The 27,166-nt window shown below is 31.0% G+C and overlaps 1 protein-coding gene across 1 annotated transcript in view; it reads left to right on the top strand.

Moving 5' to 3' along the window:
- The window catches only part of LOC121127389 (uncharacterized), a 145,916-nt gene that overhangs the window by 96,776 nt on the left and 21,974 nt on the right, over window positions 1-27,166 (top strand). Inside the window, 1 exon segment of the mRNA XM_071891184.1 lies at window positions 8,338-8,422. Within this exon segment, the coding sequence (XP_071747285.1) occupies window positions 8,338-8,422 (85 nt within the window).

Below are 27,166 nucleotides of genomic sequence, written 5' to 3'. Positions count from 1 at the left end.
TGCAGAGTCTTTTGGCAACTATATCCAAACTGCCTACAATATTGAAAAGTCCATCACATCTTCATACAGCCAAGAAAGGCACAAAATTGAGTAGCAACAATATGGTTTACTTCTGGCCAATCTAACCTCCATCTGGAACTTCTCCAGCTTCCAAGACTTTGTAGTTATGTATTTTATTTTTTTGAAATTTTCTCGCATGGGGCGCTTAGGAGAAGAATGTCTGCCTTACCTCAAATCCAAATTACTATTCACTTGAAGCTGCTATTGTAATAGAGTTGTACGCCATGAACATGGCCTTCATCGTCAAATGCTTCCAATCTGTTCGCCGGCCTATTGAGGTTGGTATTGCTTGTACATATCGTATAAAATACATAGCTTAATATAGTATTTAAACATATACCAAGTTGGTATTAAATTGCCTTTTCTTCATTCTATACAAATCAGGGTTTGGGTACTCACTCCGTACTAATGTTTCGTGAGTGGAGTTGATTGAGTCCCTGTAATCATTATTAATTATCAACTTTAGTCGATAAATTAAAAGGGGGAAACAAGAGAAAGAAAAATTATTATATTAATTTTATTCTCTCCAGAATAAGTTTATCTATAAATACTTTTAATGCTATTTTAGACACTTTTAATAGACTTCATGCGATATCACATATTATAATATATATAAATATGTAGCTTAATGAAGATTTATCGTTTCTCTCAAAAATATTTGACATTATCAATTTTAAGGCAATTTTTCTTCATTTTTTTCTTTGCATTTTCTCCCTTCTATGCTAAAAATGTGTGTCTGTGAATACATTTGGATAATATGTATTTACTTTTTACAACCATATATGTATATGGTATAATGTATATTGATGCTTATTTTATACTATGCCATATCTACCCAGTAGTGATGAATGGTTTAAACCACTACGCAGAGAAGGAGAGAAAGCCACAAAATATGTGGAGGCTCCATTAATAACATGAAATACCCATAGGCACAACATTCTTTTGGTACCCCTTTTTGGGGGAGAGATATAACAGATAAGTATGGAATTATATTCCAATTGCATCATTTTTTGTTGTCCTTGGGGCGTCTGCAGAAGTATATTTGAAGGTTTTGTTTTTTTATAAAAATTAAATTTTAGAATGAAAGTTTTCTATTTTATTTTCAAAAATCCATAGCTATTATCAAAAAAAAATTATCTTTTTTGAAAAAACAAAAATTAACAATTGTTAACAAAATATTACATTTATAGGAAATAAATTTCAAATGTTTCATTTAAAAAAACATAAAAATTAATGTTTTTATTTGTTTTTAATTTAAAAATCCACATTTGTTCTCAAAAATTTATTTTTTGGAATTTTTTTCAAAAATTTATAGTTATTCATAAAAATACTATTTTGGTTTAAATTTTTCAAATTTTAAATTTAAATATTAAATTTTCTATTAAGAGAAAAAAAAATCCTTAATTTGGGAGGGGGCTAAAGCCTCTCCAGCCCACCCCTGTAGACGCCCTATGTCTCTTTTTAACGACTATTTGTTTATGAGCTACGGGATTTGAATATCCTTGTCAACAAAGACGTTTAAAATAATTAATTATTTTAAACATCAATTTCCATTTTCCATTAATTTATGGCAAGGTAAGCAAATAAAATATAATAATTTACTTTTAAAAATAAAATTTACTTTGAAGTGTGTAAAGAAAGATATTTTCATCAAAATTAGTTTTTAATGAGCATTTCTAGATTCAACGAGTCAGATGATCATTTAAGTAAGTGCATATATGATCCTATGGATTTTTGACTGCAAATATTCTGAATTATGTATTATTGTATTAAAATCACACATCCTCTAGGCTTCAGGCAGGGTATATAAAGTTCAATAATAAGGTAAACATTATTATTTTTTCCTATTTATTTCTTAGCGGGGCCTAAAAATCTTCTAAGCCCAGGGTCTATCATTACCTTATTGTAGTATGGTACCCCTATCTAAGAATCTAGATTCGGATCGGGAGTAAATTGGCAAGGAAAGTTTTAGTATTTTATTTCTTATAATTGCTATTACTAAGAAACTCAAATACAAAACGTAAATTACTTTACATACCTGGAATATCTATTTTTCCACAATTGTACTTATGATTAGTGATAGGATTTTGGTAGAGCAAAAGGAGAATGTTAGAGTGAGACTTATGATTGGGGATGTAAATCCTATGAATTTTGTAGCTTGCCTGTTATTTTTTTTTCAATTGGCAGTATGAAGAATGAATTTTCTTTTCCTTATCAGTTATCATTATAATTTAATTTTCCTGATTAGTCAACTTCCAATTCTCAATAAATTCAATTATGTTGAAAACCTTATTGAACACTCCTGTGTGCTCATAAAAGACGAAGTATAACCATGATGATTTGTTGCAGAGTTATAATTGTAAGTACTTGTTGGACTCAGAGTAGAATTGTGGATCGACATCGAAGTAATTCTTGCAAATGTATTTGTTTATTCCCTTCTCTCCCTAGTCACAGCTGAATGTAGGTGATCTCCAACAAAACATTCCTCAAGTGGTCAGGGTTACTATGTTGATTTTTGGTTTTTTTTTTAACATGCACATTTATACTAATTGAATAGTTTAATTCCCAATAGAAATCCATAATAAAGGGTAATGATATATATACTCTTTTATCCTTCAAATAAGAGTACTAAAAGTAATTTCTCATTTAACATTCTCAATGATAGAAAAGAAGACAAAACAAACAATGGTCCTAGGAGTGACGATATTTGTCAACAGTGTGATCAAAAAATGTATATATACAAAAACCAATTTCCAGTTACAAAAGGGTTAAACTACACAGATTGCCCATACTCGGGCCTGTCCAAAGTCTTTGAAACGCTGGGTAGATTCTTGGGTAGACTCAAAGGATTTTTGTTGGGTCTTGGGAAGTAATCAAAAAACTTGAAATCTCATTGGGAGAGCAAATGCCTCTGAAAAATTGCATTAGCTACAATTTTACTGGTAATTTTAATTTGAAAGTAGCCTCAAATTTAAAAGAGTCAAACTCTCTTGTGAATCAAATGGCTTTTTCCTTCTTTCTTACGACATTTTTTACCGGTACAGCGACCAATATTCCCGTTTATAGTAAAAAAAGGTACTGTCTCCACCTGGTACCTGTGAAGATGTCTAACACAACCTACACTTACTCCTTTCATTGCTTATTTAAGCCGTCTCAAAATCCCAAGAACTCCACAGCAAAGCAGCAAAGCCATTATATATAAGTATCTAACCGCTCCTGAGAAATGGTTTAAGTACTGAGTACTTTTGGGTACTCTTGAAACGACGGGCGAGCGCATTGTTTTTCCTCGCTTTAACCAAAGAAACATCCGACTACATACTGTGGGAATGTATCAGATTAATGAAATCTACAGTGCCGTCATCAGCAAAGAGGGATTTGCCCTCCAACTTTCGAAAAAATATTTTTTATCAACAGTAAACGACAGAAAAATCGAAGCTAAATGACTAAGGCACAGTATATAACATACAAATTGCGCACTACAAGAGAATATAACTTTGATAGGATTTTACCTATATTAAAATTGTATTTTTAGGACATTGAATGGCATTGTTTGTTAATTATTAATTTATTGTCATGCAGCTATCGACGGTTTTTGATGATTGAAATGTAAATTTAAATTGTAGTGCATGATTAATTACCAATGGTGATTAGAATGAACGAGTATTTTTTTTGTATATTTTACTTGGTACATTATTATATCAAAAATAATCTGTATTTAAAAATTGTTGAATAAAACTGAATGCCCTAGTGGCCAACAACAACAAAAAATAAATAAAAATATAACTCCAGCTATAAATTAAGTGGCAAAACGATATTTTCGTTCAAATTTTGACCAAATTTAGTATGTTACTAGAATATTTTTTTGCCTGATAGGTATAGGGCAGAAAATGACATAAATATTTATTTATAAGGAACTATGCAACTTCTTTTGGGATCACCAAAAATGGTAAAATTTAGCAAAAAAAAGATCGCACATCATGCAGAAAATGGTAATATAACATCATCTACAATATTAAAAAAGCGACATCTCGTTTTGGAAACGTTTTTTCGTAGCCTTAAGGTAATAGACACGTCTCGTCCCTTTGCCTTCTATCCACCTATCTAATATTGTACAACATATTAGATCACAACCTCCAACTCATTTTTAATCATATTCATATTTAAAATACGTATATGTATGTATGTATCCCTAGAAAATTTGCATATATACCATAGACATATGGTTGCAAAAAACAACAACAACATCAAATTTAAATCTAATCCTTTTTTTCTCCCACTAAACAATGGGAACTTTATATAATATTTAGTTGGATGCGCAATTGTTATAAATATTTTTTGCGTATGCATAATAATATTATATAAGTGCTTATTTAGTCAATTCAATTTATGAGAGAGGGAGAGATGATAGGATCTCTATAATAAGGTAGCTTGTATCAAGAGCAAAAAAATTTGTTTTTATATTCATATCATATTTATGTTACAGTTTGTGCTGTGTTCACTTGAGACGAGCAAAACAAGAAGTGGAGAAAAATGAAGTAAATATTTAGTGCCCAGTGCCCATTTATTAATTTCCAATCATTTTTAACTGCATATAGACAGAGTCGGGACCCAAAACTTGAAGTAGATTGACAAAGTTCCATAAAAACGTGAATTTACGGATCAAGAAACGATAACTAAAAATAATTTGGATATGTTTAATACTATATATTTTATACAGAACATGTCCTCCTTCTCAAACAAAAACAGCTTCGACAGGCTGACACACAGATTCACAGCTCTTACCGATGAAGACCATGGCGTGTCACACGGTCATGATTGGAGCTCAGAGTGAATATTGATTTGAATTAAGGTACGGCAGACATTCTTCTCCTAGGCACACTAAACTGCAAACTCCAGAGAGTTGAAGTCAGGGATTGAGCAGGGGCACATGGAGGCAGGACAGAAGATAGTCAGATTGTTGCTACTGGAGTTTTGGTTCTTCTCAGCTTTATGGGGCTCTAATGTTTTTCTTCATGTTATCAGCAGTCCGGATGGAGATTCCAACGGTCTATGCAGCCTTTTAGCAATGATGCTGGCGGGTTGCCTTTTATGATGTTGCTACGACATTTTTACAATTAGAGACACGGTGAAAAAAAACTTGTTTATTAAAAATGAAATGTAAATTGGTAGTCTTTCAAATTCGAATATCACCATGCCATGTGTTAAGTCGAGTAAAAAAAAGTCTTGGATTTAAGTCAACTTGAATCACGATGTTCATGTGTTTTATTCATTTTAAAGCCCCTGAACGAGAAAACAAATTGAATGTTTAACGGGGGAAATCTTTGAGCAGTGTTTATTTAGCTGTCCACTCATTTACATCCTTTTTATTGTCCTTCAGGGACATTTTTTACACTCTGGAACAATGCTACAACCAATTGGCCAAATGATAGCACGCAATCAATACTTGTATTAATTAATTGCCTACAATAATAATATTTTTTATCCTCTAGCGTCGCTGCGGGTATCAGTAATTACTCAATAACAAACTAAGCAACCTCCATGAATTCCCCTTAAGGTGAATTCTGAAAAAGGGGTAAAATTGCATACCTCACGATGAAAAATTATGATATCACGTCATATTTCGTACAGGGTGAGGAATAAAAAATTAGAATCCTCTACAACGCCCTCTAGCCTCAGTTCTAAAAGTCTGAAAAAAATTTAATTGGCCTCATTCGAAAAAAATTGACACAAGGTTAAAATTTAAGTTTATTTTGATTTTGTACAAATGTCCAAACAACAAGCAAAACGGCAGAGGGTGAGCAATCTCCTCAGCGCACAAGTCGATCTCCGACAAGAACATCTTCACAGTGTACGCTTTTCTGAACAGGAGAAAATTACTTCTTAGCTGAAACAAGGGCTCAGGTCTAGGGAACCTTCAGTACCAAACATAAAGATCAGTTAATGGTCCTCTGCGTCGTGGCGTCCGAGAGCAGCAAGATGCCTTCCTACTTCTTCCAATCCAACGAGAAAGTCAACACGGACGTCTACTAGAAGGTCTTCAGTTACCATGCCTTAACATGGTAACAAAGGACGTTCCTCAGGAGCAATTTGTCCTCTAATTTTATCAAAGCCAGCTGTGACTTTCTTCATTCCCGTATTGAAACCATCATTCAGAATGGAGAGAGACATACAGAATCAAAAGTGTAGAACATTGTTGAATTACCAACTTTTGATTCAATTGTTTGCCATAAAAATGTCGCAAATTAAAAATATGTAGAAGAGAAAACGCCTTTTAGAATTTTCTTATTTAAGAGTCATTACACACTGCAATAAAATGGACATCTCACGAACAAAAAAGTTTTTGATCATATGGATGTATTTCATTCTATAAAAATGAAGCTATGAAACGCCTGAACGAAAAAAAAGGGTGAAGGTGTCCCAGTCCAAGTTGAATCGACTCACTAATGGTTCGAGTCGACACAACAATTATTAAAACGAAGAAAATAGTAATTTTTATTTACTCTCCCCGCCCTATCCTAATGTTTGTTTATACGTCTGTGTGTCAATATATGTGTGTGTATATTTGTAAAGATATATTTGTTTGAAGTACTACTTTAAGTAAAGGATTAAATCTTGAGTTGTATCCTTTTATATAGGTATAGGTATATATATATACAAACAACAACATTAAAAAAACAAAGATTTACTTTTATTTAAAGAAAAAAACACTTTACAAAAAACAAAAACCTTCATGATGCTGAAAATCAACTCCTCTCTCTCTCTCTTTCATTCTTCCTTTTACCTATTAATTTTTAAGACGTTTATAAAATATATACTCCCTAAATAATAATATTGTATATAGATCATGGAATGCAATAACCGATATTGGCTTCGATAAACCTAAAAGGTTAAATTGGATTTATTAGAACTCTTTCCCTGTTTTTTACTACTATATACATTTTTACATTAGGGCGGTTTATTTTTCCGTTTTTGTATCATTTCGATGTCGCCTAGTTCGGAAAAATTGTTGACATATGGCTAGACAATAACATATTCCAAATTTCATGGTTCTCTTGCTAGCAATATTCTCTATTTTGTAAAAAAAAAAAATAATTATAGATATTTATCTAATCTATAAAAGGTATATATTTCTAAAGTGTCTCTCTAGAGTCAGTCACTCTATAGAGTAAACAGAGAGAATATTAAAATGGAATCTTTTATATTTTCGAGTTTTCGATAAGGAAATATCTAATTTTAGGAGTAATACAGACACAATAAAATGTTGATAAAATGTATAGTTTTTTTCAATATAAAGAATAAAGCTGTATTCTAATCTTTATCGACTAATTATATAGCTGTTACTAGAGGTGCCATTCAAATTTAAAGAGCATAAGTTTAGATGTTGTATGCAAAGATGACACTCCTTCGAGTCTATCACAAGATATTTGGATATTGACGTTACATTAGTTATGATTTGTATCAAAATGTCGAAATCTTTGGATTTTACTGTACAAGCAAGAATAATTGATTACTTTTGTTCGATTGTGTTAATTAAATCTTCAAACTTTGTTTACCCAAAGGGTTAAGAGTTTACTACTCGTTCACTTTTCGTTCTGGTTTCGTCTGAGGATAAATATTATATCAGAAAGAACAAGGGAACCTGTTTGAACCGGCAGCCTCCTTTATAACGAAACTTGAGCAGGGAAATGTTCATCCCCCATACAAATATAGGCTTTAAAACACAAAAAGAAAATGATTTTTTACACTTATCAGCAGATATTATTGAAGATGAATATGAAATGCCTATAACGAATCCAAAGTGATCGTCAAACTGTATTAATATTCTGTAATATTCCTGGGAGGTCATTGTTGATTCTTGGGATTTTTAGGGAAGAATCTAGTGATATTATAAAATTATGAGTGGCATTCCTGGTCGTTGCCTTTTTTCAAAATTTGACTGAGATTTGTGTCCTCAAACATTGACATTGCATATTTGTATATATTCTTACATCATGATTACTTTTCCGCACTACTCGTAAACGAAATTCGAAAAAAGCTGATAAACAAACCGCCCTAACTTACAAACTATATTCAAGACTAAGTAAAGCAATGGGAAAAGGTTCTTTCGATAACCCAATAATAGACAATACCTATTCATATCCCCACCCAACGTGCATATATTACTGAATATATAAGGTTAAACAGAAAAGAAAGGAAACAAAAAATAATTAACCATTTATACAATGTCAATAGAGCTTAAATACCTAATTATATTTAATATTCTTTTTATTCAAATAGGGAATGTCTAATAACGGCTTTTCCTCTCTTCGAAAAAGACTCAAGGACAAGGACTTGGAGTCACTCCTTCAACAACTTCAAAAAGGTAACTAAATGGAAATGTAACAGAATTTTTTTTTCCTAAATTTAATTTGTATTTGTGTGTTTTTTGAGCATTTTATTTTACAATCAAACCCAAAGTTGTGTGATATTTATTATTTATTTTATATTCCTTATAAAAAAATTATCTTACGAGTTTAAATAATTGAATTCTGTGATAAAATGGACAAACTACTAAAATCTTTACTGTTTGATTATTAATAATAGAGTAGGGAAATATATTTTACTCACGTGTGATTTTTTTTTGCCGTTGGTAATGAGAGGAGTTTTTTTTTTTATTTCGAAAGTTGATATCATTCTCTGTTGTTGTTTTTTTTAATTCTTGAGGAGAGAACGTAATAATATAAAGTGCTTGTATTCAGGAAATGCAAATAGTAACACTGATGATTTGTTGAGGAATTATAAGTGGCTACCACTTCTTTAAATTTCAAAGAACTTTGCATATTGTTATCTTTTAAAAATGAAGAGGTTCTTTGATCTAAGACATTTTATTTCTTTGTTTTGGGGGGGAGAAAACGTAACGGTAGCAATCTTAGTGCTTCCAAAATTTAATTTATCATGACAATTTCAAACAAGACACATTTTAAATCAGAGAATCTCTTTATATTGAAAAGGAGAATCATTGAGGCTTGAAGATTATATAATACCAAGTCCTTACCATTAAATTATTAAACCTGTATATACGTGTACACACATGATAGATATGGAATGGGATTTTTATAGATAAGTATTAGAGTTTTATTCTCCTCATATTTTCGAAATACAGGGTATCCAAAAGTCTTAAACCTCTTAGAATTGGTGGGCAAAATTTTAGCGGTAAAGTATACTACCTGCAATCTGTGTCCAATCCCTCTCTTCTGATATAAAAGGAGGACCATTAAAGATACTTTTATAAGTCAAGATGCATCATCTAAGAAAAGCAGGAGACAGTCTTCATCTCTTCAAATTTATCAGATTTTGAGACCTTTTATCAGTCTCAGTTCTGTTAAATATAACGTTAAAAAGATTCAAGAGACTGGAAGCGTTGATGATTAACCAAGAAGTGGACGCCTAAGGTCCACTTGGAACCTGAAAAACTTCCGGAAATGTAATTTAAAAATATACAGAAACCTCAACAGATCAGTGGCAAAAATGGCTAGGGAGACAACGTGTCAAGGACTTTAATGAATCTTCGAATCATCCATTAGGACCTACAGAAGGTTTTTTGAAGTTTCGTTACGGTCTGAACCTCACAGAAGATGCATTGATGAAACAGATTCAAAGAATCAAAACGTTATTAGAAATTTACACGCAGTGAGGAAATATTTTCTTTTCGGATGACAAGAAATGATATCGGGATAAAAAATTCAACCGGCAAAACGACTGAATCTTGGCCTCATCATCAAAAGATGTATCCTTAGACCAAAGAACAATTCCAAAATGGGTTAATATACAATCCCTTTTGGTTTCGTTAGGGAGTAAATGAGATAAGCTTCCTTTGGTTTTTATTCCGGAGGGCCAGCGTATGAAGAAGGGTAACTACATTTTTGAAGCCTGTGGTCCTTCCGTCGTTCAATTCATCTAAAAAGATTAAGGTGACCTTTGCAGTAAGATGGAGCTCCAATACATACCAGTGTTCAATGCCAAGAGTGGCTTATATCCAATATTCCTTTTTGGGGCAAATCTATGTGCACCCTTCTAGTCCAGATCTTAACCCCCCCGAGTCGAAGGTAAAATCTCATCAATATTTCAATTTGGAAGATCTCCGTGCCTAAATTCAGATGGAATGGGCAAAAATTCCCAAATCTATGGTGCGTGCAGCATATGAAGTATTTCAATCACGTCTAAGCGAGGTAGTGAATAAAGTCGATAAAATCATTATTGAATAATTTACAAAATATGGAATAAAATTTAATAAAATACTAAGTGAGAGTGTTTTTCTCTACGATCAATCTATCACTCAATATATAAAATTTAAAAAGATTTAAAACTTATAGTCACCCCTGTATGTCCAGAGATGTATAAAATGTATGATATAAAGTTACAAATCTGAGCGCGTGCTCATGAAAGAGTAAAGGTTGACTCGGAAGTTATAAGCCTACGTCCTTGTTAAACTCAAAGTAGAATTGAGGAACGACATCTGACTCATTCTTTCCAGTGTGAGTTGCAGAGTTGGATTGCTGATTACTCCTTTGACTTCATGGTTGCAAGCAGCTAATCTAATAAAACATGATACCAGCTTAGCTTCTCTCCACTAACAATTAGAATTAAACCTCTTTAAAGATTAAATGTTATTAAATAGTCTTACCAGTCTCGAAATTTTCTGTGCCATCCAAAAATAAACACTTTTCTCTCTAGAATTAGCTAAGATTATATTAAGATTACTTATAACTTAACTTTCTTAAAGTTGAATTTTATCATCAACACATTTTATGATTACATTTTCTAGTAAAAGACAAAAATTTCTTAATTACAGGGTGGCGGAACTTAAGTCCCTCTAGCCCCTGTTTATAAAGTGTTATAAATCAGAAGCATTTTAAATGGTAACCTAGACAATTTAAAGAATATTTGAAGGTTTAGTAGATAAGTTGCAATCAACTGTGAGTGAAAGTAAATAAACATAAATCGCACTGCGTTTCTAACATGGAAAGAGACAGGAATATCTCCGATAAATCTCCTCAATTCTTCCCAATGACCAACAAGTAACTTCTTTATAACTTCTCAACAAAACATCAGTGTTACTCTCCGTCATTCATGTGCACGCCCACTTTATGCTTAGATGTTTCCTCCCCTAGAATGAAATAATAATGGTGAAGGTAGGTTCACTGAAGTGCTTACGCACAATTTAGCACGCATTTCTTCCTTCTTTTTAGTATTCATCTTTTGTAGTAACTTTTTTATTTTTGAAAATAATTAATGAAATGAAGTGCAATACAAATAATAATTAAAAGCAAGAAATTATTCATGCTTAATGATTGAGTAAGGACTTCAGTGAGCCCACCTTAAAGCTTTTACAAACATGACATAAGAAAAACACTGCTTAGACTGCCAAACAGGGAAAAATATAGCACTCGTTTCAGGTAATATATTCTGCAAGTCTACATGTAAATAAGTACTTAACGAAAAAGCCCAAAGTTGCGTGAGTATACAAATCCAAGACAAAACGACATTGATAGTCAATACAAATATATTTATGTATGTACATTTAACTTTTATTTATTCTTAACAAGGACTTTTTATGTATAATTAAGGGTCTTTTTTAAAAATCTTTTTTTCTTAAATCCTTCTTCTTTCTTTCTTTCTTTTATCTATTTGTACCTATTTGGGTCAAACATTTGTTAAAAAAGAAAGGGAGAAGAAAAAAGTTATACTTTTTTTGTTAGCTCATCATTTAAAGAAAAGGATATAATATTTACCTATGATGCTAAAAAAAACAATTTCCCATTCTTATTTTCCTCTCCTTATTATTATGGGTTAATGAGCGACCATCAGGAGAAGAAGAAGAAGAAGTTGTAGTAAAAGCCCTTCTTAAAAAAGAAATAAATAAAAAAAACTTGTTTGAATAATATCCTTTTATGACAAGGGAGGACAACACGGAACCACTCATTCAAAGGATTAATAGGTTAGATTTTATGTTTGAGATGGATGGCATTGGTAGAGTTTTCTTCACCTATACTGAGAAATAGTAGAGAGGAACCATCAATCATTTCCCACCTCTCTCACTCTCTATTTCTTTCTTCTCATCGATATTAACGATAACTTTACCACGTAGAACGAGAAAAAATAATGATGACTAAAAACTTATGGAATTTTTAATAAAAAAATTCCTCTTGACTATTTTTGAGAAGCGGGAAAAGGGACAAGGGAATCTATTAATGATGATAGTTAATCAAAACATGGTTAGATAAGAAATTTGACTTGTGTCAGTTGCAACCTGAACAGGGTTTTCTTTTCATTTTTCCATAGCTTTTATCATTATTCTTGAGGAATCTACTGGTGCGTACAAAATACATGAGCTCATGGATAATGGAGAATGACACTGATAATTTTCTGGGGATTATAAGTGTGAAAGATTGAAGTATAGTCAAGCCGATTAAGTCACAATTAAGCCCAAAAATAACGAGGGAGTATACCCACAGTTGTAAACAGCAATATGGCCTAGAACGAGTGTGAGACTCCTTGTAGTTGGAACCTGAACAGCGTTTTTATTTTTCGAAGCTGTTCTCATAATTCATTTATTCTGGAGGGGAGAACATTTCAGTATGAAGAAGTAATCAATCTAGCTTATTCTCATGAATAAAGAAGAGTGACACCTGATGATTTCTTGGGAGCTTTACAAGTAAGTCTTTGTTAAACTTAGAGTAGCATGAAGGATCAATATTAGAGTAATTCCAGTCTACATAATAGGTATGTCTTACTAAATTTTGTAGTGGGATTTCTGCATGTTTTATTCCACGAGGAAACAATTTGTAGCTAATGATTGAAATGTCATGATGGATAAGCTGTACTCCTTCAAAATATCCTTCAATTTTTCAAGATTCACATGTTGATTTTCCGTTTCTTTTTAATATGCTGGCATGTCATAAAAATGGATTTTTAGATGTGATTAAAACAAATAATAACTTCATTTATATAGTTGAAATTTCAAGTCCATAACTATAATAAAGGCTCCATAGGTTTAAGACTTTTCTTGAGCTACATATAGATTAGCTTTTGGGTACAATTCATGTTTCGATTCTTTGATTAAGTCAAGTTTGAGGTATCCAGTCAAAGTCCCTATCTTTGCAAACTAGTTAAATGCTTCTGAGGAAAAGGACAAGTATTTGATACATGGCCGTTGAGGATATCATTAATGAGGGGAAAAAATGAGAAAACATAGCAAATCCGTGAGTCATGAGTCCGAGTGCACAGCCTTGATACTCACTTCCCTATATTTAGATATTCGATTCGAATGATATTTGCTGTTATTACTCCTATGTCCACTCCCAATTATACTCTGAGTCCAACAAAGACTTACAATTTTGACTCCACAGCAAATCCTCAGGGTTTTATGAGCACACACGAACGTTCAAACAGGTTTTAAATATAATTGAATTTATTTAGGAAAGGATGTTCACTACTCAGGATTTAAATAATAATAATGACAACTGCTGAGGAAAATAAAATTTGTTCTTTATACTATCAATTACAAATTAAGGGACCAGTTAAAAAACACATCAGCATGTATGCTTATAACAATTTCATGTTCAAAAGTATTTTTCAAGCTGTTAGTATTATTTCTTTCATGAGGTGATAACATAAAAGTATTCAGGAACTAAAAGTGTGTGTGCTCATGAAAAACAGAGAGTAGCAATGATGATTTCTAACAGAGTTATCCTCAATATTATTAAAGCAAAGTCTGTGGTTACTTCGACCCCTAATAACTCTGTGCAATGTGGGATACTCCTGTTAATAATAAATATATCAGGATAACTTTTTGGATAGTTATTGCAGGCACATACAATAACACAGTATTCGGGAAGGGTGTTAACTAATGTTTCTTCTTATTATGTTTTGTTGAGTGGGGGTGTTATTGTTGTTTATTTGTTATTGTTTTATTTGGTGCATGGTAAATTTACATCTGGATATTTTGTCTTGAAGCTATTTAGCCGCAATAGTATTTCGCCTTAATATATGCATAAATGAAATTAATACGTCATTATTATTTATTTTAGTATATGTAGAATAGATTTTCTTTTTGAATTTCTTAAATCCAAATATGCAATGTGTATTATTTTAAAATGCACTAAATGTTTGTTTTTCCGTTGAAATAATGATGAAATTATGCTCTTGTCTCATATTTGCTTGTTCGTCAATCTAAGAGTATTTTCTAGTTTAAAAAAAAATCCATCTTATCTAATGATAATTATTACTGGAGATGTGGTTAGCAATTCTTCTATTCGAATCGTTGCCGTGTTCATTTATTTTTGTTTTCTTATTATACTAATTTTATTACCTACTTTGTCTCTGGTTAGAATTCATTAAAAATACTGAGATTTTATTAGTGTATGAATTGAAATTTCGGGACATGATTCCATCTTTTTCCCAACAAAAAACAACTATTTGATGCGTTTTATAGTAATACACATAACATATTTTGATTATACAATTCTAAAGAAACATTAATTTGAACCAAAAATGACGTATAAATCTCATTTACTTATTTATTAAGGCGAAATATCCTTGAAGCAAAATTGCTTTAAGGAAAAATTTCCTTAGGGGAGATGGTTTAAGATAAAATACCCTGAGGTATTATAGTTTAAGACAAAATTACCTAGCTCCGTTTTATTTATATGTAGTTTCGACTTTTATTACTTTCTTGAGACCGTCTAATAGTAATTAAAAACACCTGTGTCATTTTTTAACCAAATATTTCCATCCTTAATTTTAAGACATATAACTTTCTACACATTCAGGAATTTAAAAAGCTAACCTATATGTCACATAAGTCACATCTGACTGAGAACATACTTACAATTGTGACTATAAATTATACTTTTCTATAAAATAATATGAATTTGAAATATGTTCCTATAAATTTATAATTATAGATCAAAAAATAAATAAACCTGCGTATCTCTATGATTGCATGTACGTCAGTAGAGGCAAAGGGGTCATTGTAACCACTCACTATTGTAAAAAGTTTAGTTATAACAAGAAAATAATTTCCTCCTGTATAAAAAAATTTAAATGTCGTAACTTTGAAAAAAAAAAATAGTTTTTTTACATACAAAAATTTGAAATCTAAAAAGTTTTTGTAAAATATTTGTCAAATTTGGGAATCATAAAAAATTTGTTCTGCTACTTATCACCAGAATATCACCAGGCTGAAGCCATCTATGAAGAAACACTGAGCAAAAACTTATGCTTCAACCGTAAAGTTAGTATACAAAAAGGTTTAGAAAAAGTATGGAAAGAAAACTTCCTGCAGAGCCTCGAATTTTTGAATAGTAATAGCTTTAAAATGACTTATCTATATTAATAGAGCAAAGTTTGTCGGGGGGAAAACTCATTTTCAAAAACGAACGTGTGTTGTTAAAACGGAGCGCGTCAAACTAAAAAAGAAAAGTGAAGTAGAATTAAAGGGTTTTTCATTAAGAGCGCTTCAACTTTTTTTATATATAAAACACAAACACTTAACAATTTTGCAATTTTTTTTTTTTAAATTATGAACATATACATTTTTGAATAAAAATTTAATTTTACTAGCAAAACCACTCCGAGCAAATTTACAGAAGTCTAATCGCTGAACCCAATTTTCCACCACTTTTTACAATAAATTTACCGATATTGCAGCAATTTTGCATTCGATATTTTCTCTGAGCTCTTCTAACGTCACTGACTTATTGATGTAGACCAATGACGTCACGTGCCCCACGTCAAAAAAATCCCAAAACGAAGCCCCCCTCCCCCAAAAAAAAGGCCACTAATAGTAAAATTGTATTTTTAACTATTATTTATAATATTAAATAATGGAAATCGGCATTTGGACTTTTTTTAAATCGTTCCATCACAATTAAAAAGTTCAGGCAGAATGTGTGTCCGAACAAACAAATAGATTCAATCCTTTAACCGGAAAGAATGGATGAATATAGATGATGGGAATGCCAATGGCTAGAGAGATATCATTTGCTGTCATTGTTCGAGTACGTACAATATCGCCATAGCATACAAATCGACTGTCTAAAACATTTTTTTTTTAATTAAAAAATAATATATATATATATTTATAAACAACAAAGAATATAAAAAAGTTTAATTAAAATTATTTTTGTTAAATTTCATATATAAATATATATTGTAAGAGTAGGGGGGAGCTCTATTTTTTTTTTTTTTTTTTTTGTGTGTTTTTTATTTTTACAATAGAATAAAATACAAAATATATATATATCCTATATATAATATTGTGGAAGAGATGAAAAAAATCATTTATTTTTCTAAGGGGTACAATTTATTTTTAATTATATATCATTATTATTTCAAGCTATAAATAAATTCGTCAAAATAATTTAACTGAATAATAAATTGTCAGTTATTAATTAAGGACTCTCACTCCTTTTCTCCCCTTTCTGCCTGAATACAATGAGTCAAAAAATTCATTCAAGAGTCTCTTTTACATATTATATTCATATCTATGTACGCACGAAGGACGTTAATGAATTCAAATCACGATTTTTACTCCATAGATAGATAGTGCTCCATTCCTTCCTTCCTTCCTTTTGTAGGAGAGTGAATAATTATTATTCTATGTAATCCAGCCATTCAAAGAAAGTCATTTTCTTCAACGATCAAATCAAATAATATATTATACACATAGATAAAATTCTCTCCTTGGGTATATTAGGGAGGTTTGTTCCTCAACTTTTATTTTTAATTGTTCGACTACAGCTAGTGTGGAAATGTTATCATGAGTACCTATGTAAACTTGTATTGTTCTACAATGTCATTTAAAGGCAGCACATCTTAGTCAATGTTTGAAAAACAAGCAAAAAATATTTATTTAGTCAATAAAGCATTATTTTTAAATTTGTATGAAATAATGGGTCGATTTTTAGTGGAGCAATGGGCAAGGTATAACTATGCATCAATGCCCTATTGTCTGTATCGTTTGTTGTTTAGGTCAATTTTATAATTATACTCCATGAAATCCACGAAAAACAATACCGACAATAGGGAAGGATCAATAGATAAATAAGGCATAGTTATTATATTTCGCTGTTGTTCCACCAAAAGTCAATCCAATATTTAAAGAGATTTTTCTAACCTATAAAAACTATTAATTCAGTTTTTTTAAAGCCAGCATATGAGACAAAAAGAGAGATTAGCGTAAGAAGCTGCCTACAAAAGTACAAAAATTAAGGACCCCTTTCTATGCATAAATATGTTTAATACACCCAAAACTATGTAACCTCCATCATAAGACCTCATTAAAGGTCACGGGTACTCCTCAACTAAGTGGAAAGGATGACGAGAGTAATATTAGACAAATAGTTTTGAAGAATCTCCAAGTATTATTTTCAAAATCATCTTTAAAAGCTATAAAACATAAGTATAAAACTCAGTATTTCCAATAAAAATCCATTCTTATAAGGTCGCCCCACTTTCATAAGTATTGTAATCATACTTTATTTACTTAGTAAGATAATATTTAGGTACACATTTAACATAAATAACCTTAAAATAATTCAGCCATAACAGTGCAAAAAATGTCAAAATCTTACGTACGTACATAGTACATGGCACCCTAGAACATATTGAACTTTTGATTATTCCTTTTTCATTTTTTTGGGATGAAATGCTGATTATACCCAAAATGTTCTTATATCCAAAGAAAAGGTTATTTCTTTTAAACATTTGCAATTTTCTCTGGGGTCCTCCCATCTCCCTAAAAACCGGTTTTAATAGGAACACAAAGAAATGTAGAGTCACTCTCCTACATCAGTTACCCATTATGCTTAATTACAACAACATCCCCGTCTTTTTTAATCAGGATGCACTACTCTATTCGGAATACTTGTAAAGCAGGATGGTAAGGACCCCCTGACGATAATTTCCAAGAAGCATTGTGATCCAGAAGCGGGCAAAATAGTCCGAACTTCTACATTGTTGAGTCACCCAAAAAAAAAGCCTTAGATCAAACTAAAACAGAAGCCTCCCGTGAATGATCTTGTCTGCTTCTTCTGAGATGAGAAAAAATTCTGTTTACCCTAGAAGCATAACTCGAGAAACAATAGATGTTTGGTAAAAATTCCTTATAATCTTCTGAGGATCATGAAGGCCGAGTACATACAGCAATTTATAGCTGTTGGAGTTTTTAGCAGCTAAGGTCACGCTATAACGCCCTTCATCTTCAAGCAGGGTTGAAGAATAACGCCAAGGCTTGCTTCAGTTTTATACGCACTAAAGACCCGCAGCATCATGAAAGACTGGCCTTGGATCTTGCTGCAAGAAAATGCACAAGCAAAAAACCACTCGATTTTCTTGATTATGAGAATGTGATGTACGGTCCTCCAAGTTCTTGGCCTCCTAACTCGCTGGAATTGAGCCCTTTAGATTATTTTATTTTATGCAATGTTGAACAGGTTTCCAATGAAGGTCCCCACAGCACCAAAAGATTCCTGAGAACTGGAATAAGGAGGGCATTAAAGATTTTACACAGTGGGACGATCCAGAAGGCAGTGATACTTTCTGGGGATGTTGTAAACGTATGGTGCGAGCAATGGAGATGTATTGATTGCATGTCAAATTTACGTTATAATGTTGATTTTTGTGAAAAATTTAATAAAACCCCTTAAGAAATAAAGACACAGCAGCATTTTACTTCTTTTTTTCTCGGCTTGTAAGCATTTAGATGAACCACCCTTTATACAAAGAACCACAATTTTGGGATACTTCTGTAAATGAGTAATTTTGAAACTTACTGGTATTTTGAGGCAAACATTGTTTGATTAGATGTTGTTTTTGTTAGATCATCAAGTTTTTTTAGCTTATCTTTCAGCACAAGTGTTTTTCGGGGGCACTCATGTCATATCAAATGAATTTAAATATAAACATAGAGAAAAAAAAATGTTGATACTAGCTTACAATTTGTATATATAAAAAGAAAAAATCAACACGTAAATTCTTCATTCTCAAAAAGAGGGAAAAAGGTGACTTTCTGCAACTTTTTACTTCGTGTGTCTTCCATGCAAAATATTTTATTTCATGTAGTAAAAAATTGGTATCTGAGAGAACGTTGACTATACGCGTATTTTTATTATACCCAAATTTCTTATATCCAGATTCGACTTTACTCGTAGGTATATATTTAAAGATACGCGCATCTTTAAATTTATTTACATTATTCTCTCTTTTTACTCCATGGGATGGTTTTAGAAACAAAAACATAATAATATATCTACAGATTGGTCCAGAATAAGAGCCCCCCATGAAAAATATAACTTATTTTTTAATAATTTAATATTGTCCTACAATTGACAATATCTCATTCAATGTGTTTTTCCTCGATTTGAACAACATAGAGAGACGCCTGGTATCTCACTCACAGCTAGTACGCACTATGTCTTCTTGAATCTTTGGTTTGCCACTAACAGAGTTCACTCTTGACTGAGGCCTCGCGATAAATATAACTTAAAAAGTATTTACATTGAGAAGAATAAATTATAAATATATTTAATTGACCTTTAATGAAAAAAGGTCATTTCAAACAGTAAAAACAAATTGTTCTCTAGAAAAAAACGTTATTCAATGAAATATACACACAATTTATATCATAGTGCCATGAAAAAAAAGTGACCTTTTATAAAAAAGTTCATTCTAAAGGGGGGGAAAAAAATAATAACAAAAAAGTGATATTTTCCCTCTCGACCCTACTGTAGTGTTTAACTACCTTATATATTTTTGATTAGCACTGCTGTTTGGTAACGAACTATGAAGAATAAAGATAAATTTCGAACTATATTAAAGAAGCTCCTCAGACATACTCATTATAACCTATGTACACATAAAAGGTAAAGAAAAGGTAGATACACATTAAAACACAAGTAAAACCGGGATATAGATCCTGTCTAGATCTACTAGATACAAGTAATAGCACATTACACATGCCTTAAATTTCTATGTCAATGGGTTTAATATCAGGTAGAAAGGGAGGCAAAAAGTGCCCAAAATGGTATTTGCACCATTTTTACCATTCCTTTTGCAAGGTGGACAATATTTTACGAAAGAAATCGATGTTGCAATATTTCTAACTTGAATAATGGAATCTGTCTACACACACAAGGCCGTTACTATTATTTTTTCTTTAGAAGGAGGGCAGTGTTACTTTTTGACAAAAACTTTGCCAATTTTGAAAAATATTTAAATTAAATATTTATTTTATGACGTAACAAAAAAATCAAAATCTTAACAACATACTAACATTTTTAGACACAAAAACGCTGTATTTTTCATAAATTAAACTACAAAATTTTAGTAAGACTTACATACACCCAAAATATTCTTAATTTACTAATGGCATTAAAGTTGATGGAACTTTAATTCTGAACCACCCTGTATATATAAATAGCCAGTTATAGATAAAAAAGCAACAATGTAAAAAATTACAACATAAGTAATTGTATTATTTATTAAAATAGTATTTCGCCACGAAGAAAATCAAATAAATATAATATATAAATAAATCTTGGGAAGGAAAAAATGTTTATAATATATTATAACCACTATAGATATTTGTGTACATAGACTAAGAGTTGGAGGAAAAATAAAAAATAATTTTGTTTCTCTTTCCTTCTTTTTCTCTTGGTGAATGTTAAAATGATAAAAATAATAAAGCATAATATTGAAATATCGTGCCAAGAAAGCATAAACTCTTTCTCTCCCTTTTCTTATATTTTTTTGCCTTTATTTATAGAATTCCAAATGAGTAAAATGAACAAATAAAAAAATTACTGATTTATTTTGGGAGAGTTATATTTCTAGAAAAGTCCATGCATTTTTCAAAGAATAGCAAAAGGAACCAAAAGGGAAATAATAATTTAATATTTTATGAAAAATCGTCAAAAATAATTATCTATTCCTTTTCCTTTTTTTTCTTAACCCTTCTCGTCCTTTTCTTTTTTGTTTATGACTTGCTACCTCTAACTATATATATAAGTCCTCCTGTTTTCATTGCAAAATCATAAACATCCCCCCTTCCATTATATTTTTTGTCAAACGCAACGTTTTCTTTGGCTCTATATAAAAAAAAGAGTCATATGTACGTGACATTAGACCTACAAGAAAGTGGCATGCAGTCATTGATATAGTATATATTTTCCTTTTTGTCCTTCTTCCTCCTTTTGATTCCTAAAGGACCTTGATTAGATTATTGAGGGCTCTTCTCCTCAATTCTCTCTTTCTTTCTTTATCGTTTTTATTAAATTTTATACTTGTTGGCTTCAAATGGGTTTCTAACAGCAAAACCAAGCTTCAAATCCTTATCCATTACTATTAATGAAAACTCATAATTTCCCCTAGTTTGTATTATATTTATTGTTTTCCATCTTATACTTCCTCCCCTTTGGAGGAAGAAGAAGAAGTACACAGTGCTTAGTACAGGCGAAGGGAAGAGGGGAAAAAAAAGAAAGAAAGGAAAAGGCGTTTTGGGCATGTATTATAGCTAGAAAAAAAGTTTTTCCCTGTATCAAAAGAAGGGGAAACCGGTTTTCTCTCTCTTTCCCCCCCCCTCTCCCTGCTGTAGCACCACCACGACTAGCACCACTTACTTCCTCTCTCTCTCTCTCCCTTTCTTCCTTGTATGCATCGTACGTGACAAAGGGGAAAACAAGGAATTTGTGGGATGAAGAATAATCGATAGGACACCCAAAAACATTTGATTTACAAACATGTATCAAGGCGCAGACTCGTAGAAAGTGGTTGTTCCTCCTTGCATGTACATCCTCAATGGGGAACGAGGAAAAGGAGGGAGGCTAGCCCCTACACACCACTATGTGTATAGGACCACTGACTTTCAAACTAGGGGAAAATGAAAAGGAAGAAGGAAAGAAAGAAAAATCAGCTGTCGTTTGTGTGAGTGTAGTTGACTCTCTCTCTCTGTTTCTTTTCTGTTTATAATAATACTATAAGATATATAATATTATTTTGTTTCCTCGTCACCATCAGCACCACGTCTCAAGCAGCTAGCTTCATAACATTGAATGAACAACCAAATAAGAAAAAGACGAAAGTAACAACAAACCCATTATTTGATCCTTTCTGTGTGTTAACGACTACTACGTCCATCCTTTGATATGAAGTTAATTATACAAAAGTTGTTGTGAGTCCTCTGGAGAGTCCCATCTATAATTATTTATCCTTGAATCTCTTGAATAAGAGAGAGAGAGAGAGCTACGAGAAGGCTTTCATCTTCATCCCTATTTATTCATCATGGTGTAAAGACTAAGAAGAGAAGAAAAAGGTGAGTAGAACGAATATTGCCCAAATTTTGTGTAAAAAAAATTGCACACTTGACCCAAAAATAGTATAATAAAAAAGGGAAAATGAATTTGTACCTGGACTTTAGAAAGTACAAATTTGCAAAAAGGGAGAAGAGAAGAGGGAAATTATGCAAGCATCAAAAGGAAGAGTATTATACCATAATGAGGCTCCACACAGTGTTTTTGAAAGTGGGGGACCAATAACTGAAATTTCATCAACAACATTTTTAATACGAGTTGATAATTGTAAATCCCAAAAAGGGGGGGGGGGTAGCCCCTCCCCCCTTTGCTCTTTATAATATAATGAAGATTCGTAACTGTATCAGTATAAATTGATTATGTCCTATAATTATATATATCAAGCTGTCAATGGTTCCCTAATATTATTTCAATAATTTATCTATCGGCCTTATTAATGTTGAGTCATCCATTGTCACTACTCCAATAAGCCCCCCAGCTTTCAATAAAAACCGTGATAACGACACTATATATATATATATCCCATGAACTCACTCTGTTAATTAAAGAAAAAAAAGTATCCAGGGCTAATTTATTAATGAGATAGCTCTAAAACCATGGGAGGTGCATCATTGCACAACTAAAATGTTTCGCCTGTTGTTTTCTTATATAGCTTGTATCTATACCTCTTTCTGTATGACAATTAAAAAAACAAAAAAACACATTTCTTGGAGAAAGGTCAAAGATTGCCAGAATATTCAATGATTTTTTCCAAATGAGCGGCGGGGGGAGAGGCTATTGCCCAATTATTTATAGTTATTCTCATTTTAAAAGTGAGAAATGCCCCACTGCCCTTCTTCCTTTTACACCTGTGCATACACGTACACCCCATGAATCGATTCTGTTAATAAAAAAATATTTTCCAGTGCTTATTAATTAATAAGATAACTCTAAAACCATGAGGAGAGGGGTATATTTAAATCGATTATGCATTTATTTTTCACTTTTGATGTTCTCATATTATATCAATAATACTTAGTTAATATTTTATTAAGAAGTGGAATGTATTGGTAGACCAGGATATGCCATTGTGCAGTGGCACAGTTTTAAACAACACTTAATTAATTAAAACTTATAAATAGAAATATCCCATGTCTTGAGGTATTTATCACCCTTTATTTTTATATTATACTCCTAGTCCTATATAATATACATAAAGATATTTTATTAAGAAGTAGTAAAACTTCCTTCCGCCTCCATTGATCCAACTCCTTCATTATTTAACATCCTTATTTCATTATTAGTCTTATTTCCCATCCTTATTTTATCTTCAATATGTACATTGTACATACAGTTTATATATATATATATACATATAGGGAGATTTGTATAATATATATTTTTATTATTGGTGTAATGAATACTTCCGTTCTATTCCGGAACTTGTGTTCTATGTTTGCGTTTATAAAGATGTGTATATATACTGTATATTGAACTAATCATATTGATTTACAAAGCAAAAATAAAAAAAGATTCGCTTCTTTTCATCGTCTGTTAACAAGTGTTTTTTACTGCTTCCATAATACATACATATATTTGTTTATTAGGGTGATGCTGATGTCCCAACTTTGTCAAAACAAGCTAATTTTGTGTTGGGATTGTGTATGGAACACATCTATGCAATTTCATTTAAATATAATATAATTTATTGCTTTCAGGAAAAAGCCAATTAAATTCTTAGAAAAGCAGCTACTAAAATTTTGCTTTTATGGAGTAAAAAAGAGGAAAATAATATTATGTTAAGATTGTGCACAAAAAATGTAGTAATTTTTGAGACTTTTTGAAACAAGCGTGTTTTTTTGCAAATAAATGAAATTTTTCTAAAAAAATGAAAATGATATTTCGTAAGAATTGTATTTTAATTGAAAAATAAGTAAACCCAAAAAAATGATTTATTGTACATTTTGTCGTCAGGGGTGTCTTTAAGGAAAATATTAATAGAGTTGTTAAAAATATGTCTTGCCACTATCTAAAAATAAAAAATAACCAAAAATGAACGTGGTAATCCTAACAATTAGAAGAAATTTTAAGAGGGGAGGAGTTCAGCTGGCACGCCGTTATATTAGCTTATGAGCTATGAGATCAAAGAAATAAATATAAATCCCACTCCTTATTCAACAAGGACATAAACAGGAATTACTCATTTTTCGATCATCAATTCTGCCCGTAAGTCCATCAAAGACTCACACTTAAAACTTCCAGTAGATCATAAGCATTTTTCTCCGTCATTTACGAGCATAAACACTTGTGTTTACTTTCCTCTTGGATGTTCTCTCATCGAGAATGAAAGAATAATAATAACAGCTTTGGAAATTTAAAGCACTCTTCAGATTGGCAACAATAAATAAATGTTGCACGCATTAAAGTCATATTTTACTCAACTTTATTTATATACAAAGTATCAATTCACTCATTTTAGATCTGCTCAAATTGGCAAAGAGAAAAACTTTTTATAATATATTTGTATATGTATATATTTCAATGAAATTACACATGCTTTCATAATTAGGGCAATGATTCATAGTAGCAAAAAAAAAAAAAAAAAAAAAAAAAAATGGGTTAAGTGTTTAAACTTAAGACTTTGTTGTGAACCAGCCTCACCCTAATATATATGTAAACCTATATCTTTATTCATTCTTAGATACAAATATTAATAAAGCAAAGTGAGCTTGTCTGCCTGGATGCTTGTAGAGGCGTCGTTTTTGCATGTGTGTTTAATATCTTAGTATAGCGGCGTAACTACTTTATCTCAGGTCTAATAATATAACAACAGGTTTGCGTAGCTAAAGCTCAGCGTGTCATATATATATATAAAAAAGAGTTAAAAATCAATCAATAATATTCAGTTTTATGGAATGTTTGATATACAAGAATAACCACTAGGGGACCCTCTACCCAATCAAAACCTGACAAAAGACCCAGACACAGGCAAATAATGTTTTGAGTCATCATTATCGTTTAAAATCCTATTTAGTTTTGCCGCGATGATAAGGCTATTCATCTGCAGAGAAGTCGTGCTGGACGTTAAACAGTACCTTTAATTTGGATGCTTAAGTATATTAAAAAGAAACCGAAAATACATATATATGCTAATAAAGCCAAATTTGTCTGTTATCGACGCCTCATAACTCCGAGCAAGATAAGGTACTGCCACTTGTAAATATGTACAAGTTACGATGTCAATACCTGTTGCAATTTCTTGGTTTTAAAATATATTATTTAATTACACATTGATCATTCAAATCATCAATTATTAATTTATGCTCTCATTTTTTTATACTTTAAAATGACATGGTTATTACGTATTTATGAGAAGTATAACTGTGCATTTGAACTATATAATCAAATAAATGATGGGCATATTATTAATTGTGTAATTTTTGGCTGTTTTAATACAAAAATCTCAAAAATTACACAATTAATGTTATGTGGATCATGCATGGAATATTCAATTATTGCATTGATCTCATCCCAAGTAATGTAAATCCATCAATTAAAATGATTTATCTCATTTTTTGGTTGCAACTTGTACAAATTTACTTATATCAAATCAAAATTTGTACAGAATGTATAATATATATATATTATACGTTAACATTATACACCAAAATAGAATGAAAGTTTGTATTGGATTATTGAGTATTAATCACGTTTCTTTTTTTCATGTTAAAACATCTTTAGATTTATATATTATACACATATCTATTGTTTCTTTTTTTTTGTGTTCAAAAAATAGAATCTATTTTCCATATACCCGCTATACTTATACTACACTACATATTGTATAATTGTAGTGAGTGATAAAAGCAAAAAAACAACATCAATTTACATGTAGAGGAAAACAAATATGCGAGAACTTATAAATATGTATGAACTATGAATCTAGGATTTTAAAAGGGATTTTGTAGTTAAAGTAACTACATATTTGTATACAATATAGTCTACATAATGTGTATGAATGCATGTGTTTGTAAGAGATCATCAATTGCTATTTTTTGTAGAAAAGATAAAATAAAAAAAGATTTTGTCGTCAATATGAATGTATTTACATATATTATTTACCAGAACTAGTATTTTTTGAGAAAAAAACATATTAAAAATAAATTTCTTCCAAAATCCGTAGCTATTCTCAATAAATTAAACTTTCTGAAAAAAGAATCCAAAATCCACAGCTGTTAAAAAAATTTCCAAAAATTAAATTTAAAGTATAATTTGTTTGGAAAAAAAATTCAAAATTCCTCATCTATTCTCATAAAATTAAGTTTTTGAAAACATTTCAAGAGTCCACAGCTGTTCATAAATAATATAAAAATCCCCACTTGTTCACAAGAAATTCCAAAATTTTTTGTCTGTTAACTAAAAAATAAATATTTATCACAAAAATTTGAAGAATTAAATTTCAAATATTAAATTTTTTGGAGATACATTCATCAAGTCACATTTCACAAAATTCACAGAAAATAAAATATTTTGGATAATTATTTCAAATATTAAATTTTTGAAAAATAAATGAATAATAGTAATGTAGTAGGCAATAAATTAAATTAGTAAGCAAAGGATAGCAAATAAATTTTATAAAGGTTGACTTTATATACTTTTTATGTGTATCAACTTTTTTTACTTGATAGTAACACCCAATATTTAGTAGAAGTATTAGAGTTAATTATAGGCTTTGTATTCAAATTTTTGGCATAAATTAAGATACCGAAGAATTTTAG

This window comes from Lepeophtheirus salmonis, chromosome 1, assembly GCF_016086655.4.
Source record: "Lepeophtheirus salmonis chromosome 1, UVic_Lsal_1.4, whole genome shotgun sequence".
Lineage (NCBI taxonomy): Eukaryota > Metazoa > Arthropoda > Copepoda > Siphonostomatoida > Caligidae > Lepeophtheirus > Lepeophtheirus salmonis.
Note: the sequence above shows the minus strand (reverse complement) of the source record. Positions and strands in the feature narration are given on the sequence as shown.